This window comes from Brienomyrus brachyistius, chromosome 7 (genome assembly GCF_023856365.1).
Source record: "Brienomyrus brachyistius isolate T26 chromosome 7, BBRACH_0.4, whole genome shotgun sequence".
Classification (NCBI taxonomy): Eukaryota; Metazoa; Chordata; class Actinopteri; order Osteoglossiformes; family Mormyridae; genus Brienomyrus; species Brienomyrus brachyistius.
In genome coordinates, this window is record NC_064539.1 from 10,959,860 (window position 1) to 10,973,618 (window position 13,759).

The following is a 13,759-nucleotide window of genomic DNA, read 5'->3' on the forward strand; positions in this document are numbered from 1 at the left end:
AGTTACATTTACATTTGACCCGGAAGTTTTGGCTGAGCAGTATGGCTGCCTCTATCAGCTCGCTAACAACGTGACTGCACTTTAAATGGAGATGATTCTCGGTATTGCAATTTAGGTCATATTTTTATAATAAAATTAACTGTCGCATTCGTTTTATATCCTATCCTGCACACAACTCATTTTTGGTAAGCAGTTTGTGTCCGATTTAAAAACTGATCAATTAAATGCTATGAAATTGGAGGTTAATCCTTTTGATATTTTAACGTGATGAAATATGTGGATTGATGATGTCTGCGAAGATCTTGTACCAAATTTAACGTGATTCACGGTCATTTTGATCGCTGCTTAGGTAAATCTTGGTTGCGTGATCTGATGCTGGTTTACCTCTAGAACGTCATTTACTTACACCACGCGCTTAGACCACTTTGGCTTAAGGTCTTGTATTTTGTCACAAAATATACTACTACTACTACTATTATTACTACCACTACAAATAATAATAATCACTACTGCTTCTCCTGCTTTATCTGCAGCGGTTTTGTATTTAGCCAATGAGAATGGTGGACAGTTACGCATATAAAGTTGTGAGAAGTTAATGGATCGTTTTTGTGAACAAGGCTGGCCCATTGTTTAGTAGCATCTTTAAGTTATTTTTTGATTATATTAAGTCTCGTCTTTATGTACGACATAGTAATCCTCACAAGAGAAAATTGTTGCCGATGATTATGAACGTACAGTTCACACTTCCCTTTAAGTTGTTTAAGTGTTTAGGAAAGAGATTGTGGACAATCAAATTGTCTATGACTTTGGATTTCGACCATTACATGAAAAGTTAAAAAGGATAAAATGTTGACAATAACAATCATTCGTTTGCTCTTTTTCTATTAGGTGAGCTCAGCAAAGCTTATGCTCACATTGGAAATTGTCAAGTTTTATAATGGCTTCGTTCAAACCCACAAGGATTCCAAGCTATCCTAAGTTTGGAGAGAAAGTTACTCAGGACACACTGTACTGGAGAAATTATAAGGTATGATATGAAGCATGGTGTCCCAGTGGTTATTACCGTCGCTCAGTGTTTCTGAATCCGGTCCTTGGGGATCCCCAGACAATAGGGAACTGAGAGGGAGGAAAAAACGTCAACTATCTGTAAAGACTCAGACCCTCTGGGGGTCCCAGAGGACTGGGCTGAGAAACACTGCTGTAGCTTCACACCTCCAATGAGTGTTTGAATGCTGCCCCTGATGTATGTGTGTATGTGTGTGTGTGTGTATGTGTCTGTGTGTGTGTGTGTGTGTGTGTGTTTGTGTATGTATGTGCCTGCGCACGCTGACACAATTTGTGAAACACTAAAGTAATTTGCAACGTGCTTTTAGGATCTGAGTAATTGTCAGTTTTTGTTTGTCTTAATGAATCACAGTTCACCTTTGTGTTTACAGACTCCTGTCCAGATTAAGGAATTTGGGGCAATCACAAACATAGACTTTTCTCCCATCTCCCCATATAATTATGCAGTCACTGCATCGACAAGGGTAGGTTTTTTGAATCTTTCAGTACTGCGTGAATGTGTTTTATTAGAGGTTTAAAAATCTTATTGGCATAGGATGAATAGAAATCTTGTTTTCATTATGCAATTTAGAGAGACAGAGATGGTACTCTATCAATCCTTGGCTGGAAATTAGGAATTTAAAACCCTACTCCTACTTTGTTTCTCTATAATCTTTTGTTAAGTTATTTAAAAATATCTCATGCTTTTGTGGTCAGTCTAAATAGACGGACACTGATGTAATTCATTGTCACTTTGCTCATGAAATCAATAAGCCACATCAAGGAAAGACTGCATTTCTTACATTTCCTGTTCTTACCTCAGTCATTGACATTTTGTATAAGTCCTCAATCTCATTCTTAAACATTAACTCTGCTGCTGAGTCCCTCATTCATGCCTTTATCTTTAGTCGTCTTGTCTACTGCAACTCACTACTTGCTGATGTCACTGTTACGTCTTTCCATAAACTCCAGATAATCCAGAAATCTGCTGCCTGCCTCCTCACCCACTCTCACTCCTACCAGCACATCAGGGCCTTCACTGGCTCCCTATAAAAGAACGCATCACCTTTAAAATGCTTCTCTTAACATTTAAAGCTCTTAATAACCAAGCCCCATCATATCTTTCTGAGCTGCTTCTCCCCCGCCAGCCTCCCCCTCACTCATAGATCCTACTCTTCTGACCCTCTCCTCATCCCCCTTTCCAAACTTCACGGCTGTGGCGATCATGCATTTTTCTTTTTAGCTACCTGACTTTGCAGCTTCCTCCACACTGCTATCCGTCGGTCCCTCTTTGTTTGCTGAGGCGTATAACCTTCCCTATCCATAATGTTTCGTCATTTTTTAAAAACTGTTTACCTCATTCTGCGTAAGCGTCTTTGAGATCTTAACGAACTATATAAATGTATTATTATTGTTTTCTTCATTTGAGCAACAAACACATAATTGGAAACCCCTGCTTTGAAAGTTCTGTTTTACTTAAGTAATTTAGTAATTTGATGGGTTACATGAGCAATCTGTGATTTTTCACATCTCACATAAGAGTTAAGTGCTCGTCTGCTATGTAAGGAGCTCCTGTTCTAAATGGGACGTTTTGGTTTACAGATCCAGATATATGGGCCGTACTCTCAGGAGCCGGTGAAGTCATTCACGCGGTTCAGGGACACGGCATACAGCGGCACCTTCCGGTCTGATGGCCAGCTCCTGGTGGCCGGCAGTGAGGATTCCCTGGTGCAGCTTTTCGACGTCAACGGCCAGGTGCCACTCAGACAGTATTCTGGACACTCCAAGTATGTTTTTAGCCACGAGGTGGCCTGCTTCTCAATGTACAGATAGTTACTTACAGTGCAGGGTGTAAATTTGAGACCTGTGTGCTTGAAGTTTCACAGAATTTACATACCGCTGGTATAATTAATAATCGTACTACTAATAATGAAAGTTGGTTCTCAGTTCTACCCAGTTTACTACTGGTAATTTCAGAAAAACCAGCACGACCTGCAAAAAACACGCACCCTCCATGCACATGGGGTTGGGAATGAAGTCCTGTACCCCTGAAGTTGTAAGGACTGGGGTTGGAAAATTCTAGGAATTTTCCTGTTATTTCCCATGTATTCCCATTAATTCCAAGTTTCCAGCTTGGATTATTTTCAAAATTTCCCAGTTTAATTTACCATGGAACGGAAAGTTTCTGGAAAGTTTCCACAATTTTTCTGCCCCTTTGCAACCCTCGTAAGCACACAGCACTGACCTAAAAATCCTATTTATTCATCCTAACGGTCTGCTGGGTATCAGTGTTTTCTGCGGTTGTCGCTTCTAAACTTCCTGTTTCATCACGAAACAAGCTTAAGAGCATTCTGCATATATATAGATGATGTGTGTTTTCTGTCTATCCAAATCGACAGGCCGGTACACGTCACGGACTTCACGTCAGACCGCTATCGGATACTCTCCGGGTCGGACGACTACACGTGCCGACTGTGGGACATCCCCAGCTCCGCTGAAATTTCCTGCTACAGTGAGCACACTGATTACATTCGCTGTGGAACAACGAGCAAGTTGAATCCCGACCTTTTCATCACGGGTGAGTGACGCGACGGCGGCATTTTCTGACTGTACCTGTGGATGACTTGGTGCTTTTGGCTAAATGCCTAGATTTGTCACCCGTGCAAAGTTCACATTCTGTTATCTTGCACAGTTGGGTTTTACCCGGTGCCCATTTTTTTACCAAAACATCTGCGAAGTGTCTCCGCGATATAGGGCAGCTGGGAGCTTTTGTAGCTGCTGTTCTGTGCCCATCCAGCACAACACCAAAGTGCACCAGCAGGCCCCATGGCCTGAGTGCTGGACCAGCGTTGGCGTGACTTATCGTTTGTGGAGATCTCACCACATGTCAGCCCTGTTGCTCCTGCTGCCCCTGCAGGCTCCTACGATCACACTGTGAGGGTTTTTGATGGGCGAACAGACAAAAGCATAATGAACATGGACCATGGGCACCCGGTAGAGAGGGTCCTGCTTTTCCCCTCTGAGGGGCTTCTGGTCTCGGCAGGTAAGTGGGCTCCCCTGACACAGAGATCACAGATGTCAACAGAAACACAAAAGTTTTTCTCTACCTAGATGACAGGTTTCAGAATTTAAAGTGAAAATCATTAGTTGTCATTGACACGCTACAGCACAGCCGCGGTATGTGTCCTCTGCATTTACCTCATATGTGACATAGTGACATGCACTAGGCAGCTAATTCAGCGCCTGGGGAGCAGTGCTTGGGGGTGGTACCTTAGTAAGGGTACCTCAGTGGTACCTTGCTGGTTAGGGATTCAAACTAGCAACCTTTTGATTACAAGTTGAATAGTATGCCAACAGAAATATACTGTTTAGCTTTGGGTGTCTTACCCGCCGGCCTACAGCATTCAGTGCCCATGATGCCTCTGTTCTGCAGGTGGCCGGTATGTGAAAGTGTGGGACATGCTGAGGGGGGGGCAGGCCCTGGTGTCCTTGAAGAACCATCACAAGACTGTGACGTGTTTGTGCATGAGCAGCTCAGGGCAGAGGCTGCTGTCAGGGTCTTTGGACAGGTGAGGCCCTGGGCGAGATGGGGACGGTGTGTGTGTGTGTGTGTGTGTGTGTGTGACTTTGTGTGACTTTGTAAACTATGTTTGTAATTGTTTATTAATTATTCACAAAATGTTATAACCAAATTAATAGCCTGGTAATAAACCATTTTTAAGGGTAGTATTGTAAAGTGGTACCTGAAACTGTTACATGGTGATGTAGGTTCCTGTGTGTTAGGTATTGTAATTTCTATTGTGATTTTATTATGGAAGAACAGATATGCTCTTATTCTGAAACTGGCCAACCTGAAATCCATAGTTCAACACTGAGGATTGTGTGGAGCTTTTTTATGGGTTCCAGAGATGAAGCTTAATGTCTTAGTAAAATACCGGCGTTCTCCGCAGGCATGTGAAGGTCTACAGCACGACAACATATAAAGTGGTCCATAACTTTGACTACGCGTCCTCCATCTTGAGCCTCGCATTGGCGGTAAGTGATCAGCCAGGTACCAGTGTGATGGCGAAAGAACGGAAGTTTGGCCAAGGCCTGTTGGATACTGAAATTACGCTTTACATTTTCCATTTAATGCTAAGCAGTTACTCCTATTTGTCATTGCTATACTAGTTACATCTTCGTTGTATATTGAGTAATGACTGTGTCCCATAATTCTTAGTGGCTTTCCTTAATCTTATGTAGCAGCGGTTCTCAAACTTTTTACCCCACATACCACCTCCAAAAATATTAGGGCCTTCACATAGCACCATTATGACAGATGTTTGAATAGAGATACCTCTACAAACCACTAGAGGGAGCCAATGGTACACATGCCAATGTTTGAGAACAACATATTTCTGTACAATTTCATGCTACCTGAGCCGCTTTGAGCCACAGATATTTTTTGGAGGGGGGGGGAGCCTTTTGTAAATGGAGCATCTGTTTTCCATCTTTATAAAGCCTGAAGATAACACTCTTGTGGTTGGGATGACCAATGGTGTGTTGAGCGTCAAGCAGAGGAAACCAGAAGAGAAGGACGCCTTTGGCAGTAAGCAGCGGCAGCGGCGGCCAGCCTACAGGGTCTTTGTCAAGGGGAAGACCTACGTGCCCAAGCAGGTGCTGCCACAATGGCTCTGCTGTCATCTTTTATGTCCTTTTATGGTTTATAAGCATTTAATTTACTTTAATATTTACAAAATTTTAAAGATGCATTCATTTATTTAATATATAAAAAGATAGGATTTTAATACTTGAAAATTCATGTAGGATATTATTTAACATTCATTTTCCTGTAAACATTAATATTTTATATATAATATTTGTTGACCGTTTTGAACCTTATGTTCTGAGTAGCAAGTTTCCTGTGTTTGTTTTAGGATGATTTCTTGGTCAGCAAACCAGTCCGAATGCACTTGCGGAAATACGACAAGCAGCTGAAGAGCTTCCAGGTCTCCAAAGCTCTGGACACGGTTCTGGAGGTGAATTGCTCTTGTTGCTTTTTTGCCCTCGTAAGTCAGTTTCTCAAGCTGGTCCTCAGGAAGCCCAAGATATAAGTAACCGATGGGTGTTGAGGTTCAGCCAGCAGGAGGCACCATGATTTGCTCTGTGTCTGTGCTGATTACATGTTGCTATGTGTGTCGCCCTCAGCCCTGGATTCGAGTGAAGAAACCAGAGGTCACAGTGGCTGTGATGCAGGAGTTGAACCGCAGAGGCACTCTGAAGAACGCTCTTGCTGGCCGTGATGAGAGGAGCCTTAGCACCCTGCTCAGCTTCCTCTTACGGTAATCCTGCTCATCTTCCTCTTAGGGTACTCATAGGCTTCCTCTTAGGGTACTCATAGGCTTCCTCTTAGGGTACTCATAGGCTTCCTCTTAGGGTACTCATAGGCTTCCTCTTAGGGTACTCATAGGCTTCCTCTTAGGGTACTCATAGGCTTCCTTTTAGGGTACTCATAGGCTTCCTCTTAGGGTAATCCTGCTCATCTTTCTCTTATGGTACTCATAGGCTTCCTCTTAGAGTACTCATGGGATTGATTCCTCATAGAGTTATCCTGCTCGGCTTCCTCATAGGGTACTTCGGTTTGTTTTGGTGAATTGTTACCTGCAGTGTCCTGGACAAAATAAACTCAGCACTTCAGGGGGTATTCTTTGTACGTGGTTTAAAAATTCCAAGATCAAAGACTCATTTGGGATCGTCTAATCATGGATACAGTTATCCAGCTGTTTGTTTTTCAAAGCCATTGGAGAGTCAGATTAGCCAAGCTGAACTGAATCATCAAAGATAACTGAGCACTCCCATGGACCCTATCTAAGCTACATGTATCGACACTTGCAACCATGACCAACAAGTGTATGATTTGGTTGCCTAAAAAGTCGAAAGCAGGATTGCAGTCCTTCACCCTCAGCAGAGCGAGAGCTGCTGCTGGAGGCATACAGGGAATCGTAAGTAAAATACACGCAGGGGAAGGACGTGCATATTTTTTTGTTCTCATCCATTGCTATTTTCGTAATAAAAAAAAAATGTATGGCATTCCTAACATTATTGGACGAAACCTCTAATGCAAATATGTTTTCAAAACTATATAGTTTCTACATTTTTGTATCGCAGAGTCCAAGACTGTCAGGTGATGTATCCGTCTGAACAAATGAGCAGAGTAAGAAAACTATTTAAATTTGATATTTAAGTAACTAAAAAAAGTTACATTTAATTTGGTGTAATTCTATTTTTGAATCCTTTTGCATGCCAGGTGGCACAACCCATGAAAAATCATTAAAACATTGCAATATGAATATGATAAAACTATTTGTTTTTGAAAAAGTGGATATAAACTTGATATCGAGGACAAAAGTAGAAATTGTGCAGGTGTCCAAGACGACTTTGTTACATTTGCAATGAGCTTCAAAAGGCAGGTGGTGCAACTGCGATCAATATTACTACTAATCATAAGTACAGTATACAAATGGGAATTAACATTGAAGTGTAGACATTTAAATGGTCATTTTATGATGGTTTTTATTTGGAAAAAAATAGCATAACTCTATTTCATCCAGGGACAAATGTTTTGCTTATGGACTATCGGGCTTATCTTCTATATTTCTATATTCTATATTTTTTTTCATATTTTTTCTTATGTGCCCCTGGCATTAAATTGTTTGTGTATATACTCTAATATTATACGTATTATGCATTATCTGTTACAAATATATATATGATCACTTTGATTGCAATCGGCTCCTTTCGTAAGAAAAGTGATTAGGTGGGTTTTCTGGCTGGACAGAGCGCTGTTTATATCTGTGATGTCCTTTATGTTGAATAAAGTTGCTCCAAGCACACTGATTGGTTGTTGTGAAAACCAATCCAACAAGAGTTTCGAAGGATTGAAAAATCTGGGATGTTGTCGAATCATCAACAATTAAATCCGGATAACTTGTTAATCCACGTACAAGGAACACCTCCCAGGGATGGCCAGTTTTATCAAGAAAGGGCCGTTGTGTATACTGGTTTTCACTGTAGCTTCCTAATTACGTTACTTATTAGAGGACTGATTGGCTGAAGGGTCATCACACTTGGATTTGAACAGCTGACCTAAGGGTTTCCAAAAAACCTGCATACACACCGGCTACCCCTGCATTACATGGTGTAATACACTACTATGCATTATACATCATTACGACGGGGTGCCCACAGAAAATCCATATGTACAGTAGCAGCAGTAACTGTAGTCCAGGACATTTCTAGTTAGTTTGAGCTATGGCATGTGGAAGGCATCTAATTTAGTTGTGAATTAGTCCTTTGGTCTGAAGCTGTTAACTAGGAGGGTGAGTTTTGGAAAAGTTGATGCTTCGGGTAAGAAATATTAGCAGTGAGTTTTCCCTAGTTTGATTCTTCACCCAGAATTCCTGTATTGAGGAAAGGCTGCAGCTAGTCTTTTCTGTATTGAGCCGGAGCAGCATTGAACCAGAGACCGAGGATGAGATGATGAACTCTGTTACACTGTAGGGTTAGTATTTCTTGGGGATGGTTACATGTCTTCAGTTACCATACAAGCATTGTCTGCTATCCCTTCTCTGTGATGCTGGTGATGCTCTAATGCCACCAGCAGTTAACGGGCGAGGGAAGACCCCAGGAACGCAAATGAACTTCAACAACGTTAACGGTTGAGTCATTTAAAGGAAGTGGAAGCCTGGAAATAATTTATCATCTCCTTTGTCTTCTAGAATGTGGACCTCTACATTGTTTTTGACTACAATGGTTTGTCAGATGTTTTTCCTTTCAGTTTTGTATGACTTGTATATTTATTTCTATGGTTTTATAGGAATATAGTTGATTCCAGGTTTACCCCCACATTGGTCATTGTTGCGGAGATGATTTTGGGTAAGTTTATTTCTTTTTTTTTTTGTCACCTGTCATTGCATTGTGGGTATTTTGACATTGCAGAAGCTGTGTCAGTGATGCTGATGCTAATTCTGTGTGTTCAGATATTTACATGAAGGTGGTGGGCCAGTCGGCGGTGGTGGACAAGCAGATAATGAAGTTACAGGAACTGATTGAAAGGGAGATTGACTACCAGCAGGAGCTGGTGGAGGTCTTGGGCATGTTGGACACGCTGTTTGCCACCATGACAGCAAAGAAGGATGCTTCACAACAGAACAGAACAGCCAATGGGCTGTTGGAGATTGGAAGTGGGCAGGACCAGGTAGTAGGGGCAACCTGATATTCCCATCATGCTCCACGTCCTCTGAGTGACTGGCTTCATGAAGTAACGCAGAGGTCAGAGGTCTGCTGTCAAGATCTCAGTTAGGAGACAGACATGGTTACAGCCCATGTCTGTTCTTTTGCAATTTGTGGGAAATTATGGACATATTTTATTCTTTTTCCCTTTTAATCTTTCATCTTTCTTCCAGCGGTAAATTCCTTCCTAAATTTTCAATGTATTTAGATCAACTCCAGTGTTTTGAAGTATGTATTTAAGACATCTCCATCTTCTAAAAATGTCATGGAAGAGTAAAACTTCTCTTTCAAAGCCAAATGGTAGTTTGTATTCTTTCATACAAATGTTTTACTGCTTAACACAAGGGGGCAGTGTAGTTCAGTGTTTCTCAAGCATTGTTGAGTGTGTGTTACTGTCAGGTTCTCAGTGACGCAACTTGTATGAGTTTAGATTATTCATTAATGTATAATCTACTTTAATTAAATCAAATTTATTCAAAAATGTATGCTTCTTTGTCAGGACAACTCATTTAGAAATCTGTATTTTGGAAAATATCTGGATAATCAATCAGATGTTCATTAAGATGCTGCTTGGAAGGAATAGGCTTATAATGATATAAGGAAGACTTAAGTTCATCTCTGCCACATTTAAGTGTCGTGTTAAAATAGTTACTGCTTAATCTCCATGTGATCCTGGGGGCAGCATAAAACAGGAGCAAAACTGATTATATTCATATCATGCAAAATTCTGTGTATGTGCTAAAGAAAAGCTAAATGTATCATCCTGCCATATGCATTTGGGACCTAAGAAGGAAACTCCGCATATTTATGTTTTGTGGTTGTTACTTTGAGGCCGTGTCAGAAATGTATAACCATGGAATACAATGTAAAATGTCATTAGTCAGACAGTCATTGATGCACATCGCAGAATGGCAGTTTCTGCAGTCCCACAGCTGCAGACTGTATTTAAAAGTTAAATTATGATATTCTTGTAAACAGTCCAGCACAGTCTGGGTTGTGTTTGCTCTTCTGGCTAGCTATGCTGTCTTGTCTGTCCTTCGGAGTCCAAATATAAGAATTGAAAGATGCCAGCCTGTCTAGTATTGTGAGGTGCTGACTTAAATGAATTTTTTTTGCTAGTGGTGTCATGAATTGCGAATTTCTATTTACCTCAGAAAAGTTGGCCTTGATTGTTGATGCTATTATGTGATGCTTGAGGAACATTGGATGCTGCTGTTATCAAAGGGCACCCGGTGGATAAAAGGCTGGATTCCTAGGAGGTGAACCATGTCACCATGTATCTGAGGCTAAATGTGACCTGTGCTGGAGATTCATAATGCAAGAAACAAATTCATTTTGCATAGCTGTTAGATAATCTTTATGGGGGATATAGGTGTAAATGCATCATCCTTGCATCCATCCACCCACCCACCACTTACCCTGGTAAGGGCCTTGGTTGTATTGTCAATATACTCCTTTAGTACATTTGAAGTCTACATCTTTAGTTGTGACTTTTTGTGATGTTTAACTGTTTCTCTAGCAGAAACACTTCTGCAAGGAATGCAGAAAAGTTTAATGCAAGGGGGACACTGGATCCTTCAGTGAAGTTCAGATTCATTTTCATTCATAGATACGACAGATTTACAAACGTATTGCCCTTGAATACAAAAGGTCTTTCAGATTTAAAATAGATTTTTTTTAATTGGTTGAGGAAAATAAAGTACTCTCGGTTTTTGGAGGTTCTCCTCCTTAGCACTTTTTTTGTTTGTTTTATCTGCTGAAATAAGCAGGAAGGGTGGGGATTTAATGCAGTGATTCTGTTGTTTCCTGTTTCACTGCTATAACTCTGAGTTTGTGGCGCTGTATGACTGAAGAAGCAGATCACTGGCACCGTCTGTTTTGCATAGGTGGGCCTGTGTGAACTTAACATTGTCATTATGTATAACCTCAGTAGAATTAAAGGTAGCACAACGTTAAAGCCTTTCAGATTGTATGAATGACTTGCAAAATAAGACCTTATCCCTAAATCTCTCAAACGATCTTGAACTAATTATTCCCTCATTTTCTGTCCAGTATTACATACACAAACTAAGTTAAATCTTAAAGCTACAATGTTAGGCAGTAAGAGGATTTCCAACATTGATTTAGTCCTGCAATTAAAGCACTAAAATCTGGAATTTGGTGCATGAACTCCTCGGTTACCGTATTCAGCTTGCACAGCTGTTTACATTCTCTTTTTGTTTTGGTAATTAAATTAATCTTAAAATGTGGGAAATATTAATATTTCAACTGTTTGGATCAACTGCTAAGCAAATTCTTTTGATGTGATTTTTTTTTTTTAATCTGTCTGTGATGGGCTTACATTTGTGGAAGCTAATATCAGAGAAGTGCTCCTTAAAAGTGAATAGAAGGAACTGTCCATTTTTTATTTAAATATCTAATCTTTCATGGTATTTGGATCCTTTGCCACTTGATATGTGTGCAGTTTGCATGCTCCCCGTCTGGCCAGGGTTTCCTGTTGTGCAAAAACATGGGGTTAGGTGAACTGGTATCTACAAATTTCTAACAGTCTGTGATGGACTAATATTCCGTCCATGGTGTTACCATGCCATGTGCCCTCTAATGGATGGATGGATGGATGGATGGATAGATAGATTAAAGAATGGATGAAAAGATAGGTTGATGGGCAGACAGTTGCTCCTGTAGAACTTGGCTTCTATGTATGGTAATATCAAAAGATGGTATTGCTATTTTACTGGTATTTTAGCACTGTTAGCTTCCTAATGAGAATATTATGCTTAACCACAAATGTACAAGAAACATACCCCTCACTGACCGCTCTCACCCAGGACTGGACTGGCGATATGGCATACTGGGTGTTTCCCAGGGGGCTGCTGTGGTATGTGAGTTGGTAAAACATATTGTTGGGGATAGACCCCACACCCCAGCATGGCAAAATCTACAGTCTAGTCCAGACCTATTACTACCTATTTCACATATTTGCCTATATATTATTCACTATGAGGTTATCCCATTACATTAGTCCACTAAACTCCTAATCAGTTGAATTCAGGTGTGAATTGGCCATTGGGAAGTTTGGAAATTTTTCCATTGGGCCAATCCTGTGAGAGCCAGACTTTCTTCCCCAATCACCACATTATATAGCCTGTATACCAGAGCTGCCCCGGCATTATGTAGCCTATATACCAGGGCCGCCCCGGCATTATGTAGCCTATATACCGGGGCCGCCCCGGCATTATATAGCCTATATACTGGGGCTACCTGACCCATCCGTCGATCTGAACATGTTTCCTGGTTGATCACAGGTATGATTAATTGGTAATGTTTTGCTGTTATGTAAGCTTAGTTTAAGGCCATAAAGACAACCCAGAGTGAAATGAAAAGTCATGCTAAAGTAATTTGGATTTTGTGTAGGAACAATATGATTAGTCTATTCTCCTGGAGTTTTTATTCAATACAAAAAGTAGGAACAATGTAAAGGTAACCGGATGACAACCCTGAACATGCCACACCGATATTAAAATACTTTTTCCCACCAGGCTTTCAGAAGCAGTTCAGTGCCTATCAAAGACCCAAAGTTGACTTAAGGGTTTGAAGAGAGGAGAGAAAAAAAATCATTCTCTTTTTGTGGAGTGAATTCGATACCATTGTGCTCCTGGCCTGTCATTCAAACTATACACTGCAGGAAGGCCTTAAAAAGAGAAACTAGATGATCTATTTTGTGTGTACCAAGGGTACCTTTGTTGACGCATATCTACTATTAAAAAAATCTCCAATGACATTACTTGTAGTGTGACTTTTTATTATGGGACTTTAGTAACATTAACAAAAATATATGCATTCTCTGTGAAAGACATTTTCCTTTGTCTCTTTATACCTTAACTTGTGAGTTTTTAAGTGGTGGAGAATTGCGGAATATTTCTATTTTGAAAACACCTGCGACTTTGCTTTCTGGGTACCTGGGGAGCTCAACGGGTTAAGCGCACGTCACGGCGGAGCCCTTCAGGTTATGGCGTGTGGACACGTGACGCTGTTATTGTGCCGCGCGCCTGGCGACCTGGCAGCGGCCGCGAGCAGCTGGCGAGCGAATCCCGCAAGTGCAAGGAAGGAGAAGCAGGAGAAGCGTGGAGCCGAACGGCATCCCCGGGATCCCCGGCGCCGAAACCCGAGCGAGCCGCCTGCAGAGCGCTGCGCCAAAATGCTGCCGAATATGCGCTAATATATTCCATATATTTTCATGAATATCTGTCGCGGTCTGGGCGCGCACTTTATTCAACTGTCAAAGTTGGAAGGATGCAAAAAAACGAATTTTGCTTTGCGCTGATAGCTTGAAACGATTCGTCTGACGTGAGGACTGAGGTAATTTATTTATGTATTTATTTGAACATATCAGTACTCTAGTCCATTCTATAAGTAACTGTAATATCCTTGACCCGCACTTACT

At 41.1% G+C, this 13,759-nt stretch overlaps 2 protein-coding genes across 8 annotated transcripts in view; both read left to right on the forward strand.

Moving 5' to 3' along the window:
* The first annotated feature begins 11 nt into the window (after positions 1-11).
* On the forward strand, positions 12-11,277 carry utp15 (UTP15 small subunit processome component). Its single transcript, XM_049021484.1, has 13 exons — positions 12-185; positions 889-1,027; positions 1,437-1,529; positions 2,647-2,831; positions 3,444-3,622; positions 3,962-4,087; positions 4,478-4,613; positions 4,995-5,079; positions 5,545-5,700; positions 5,961-6,062; positions 6,232-6,365; positions 8,900-8,958; positions 9,063-11,277. The coding sequence occupies exons 2-13, from the start codon at positions 938-940 to the stop codon at positions 9,296-9,298; spliced, it is 1,581 nt and encodes a 526-aa protein (XP_048877441.1). The 5' UTR covers positions 12-185; positions 889-937; the 3' UTR covers positions 9,299-11,277.
* A 2,095-nt stretch (positions 11,278-13,372) lies between these two features.
* The window catches only part of arhgef28a (Rho guanine nucleotide exchange factor (GEF) 28a), an 86,545-nt gene continuing 86,158 nt past the window's right edge, over positions 13,373-13,759 (forward strand). For all 7 annotated transcript variants that reach the window (XR_007398839.1, XM_049019673.1, XM_049019675.1 and 4 more), the window contains exon 1: positions 13,373-13,674. The gene's annotated coding sequence lies outside the window, so the exon portion shown is untranslated. The remainder of the gene's footprint in view (positions 13,675-13,759) is intronic.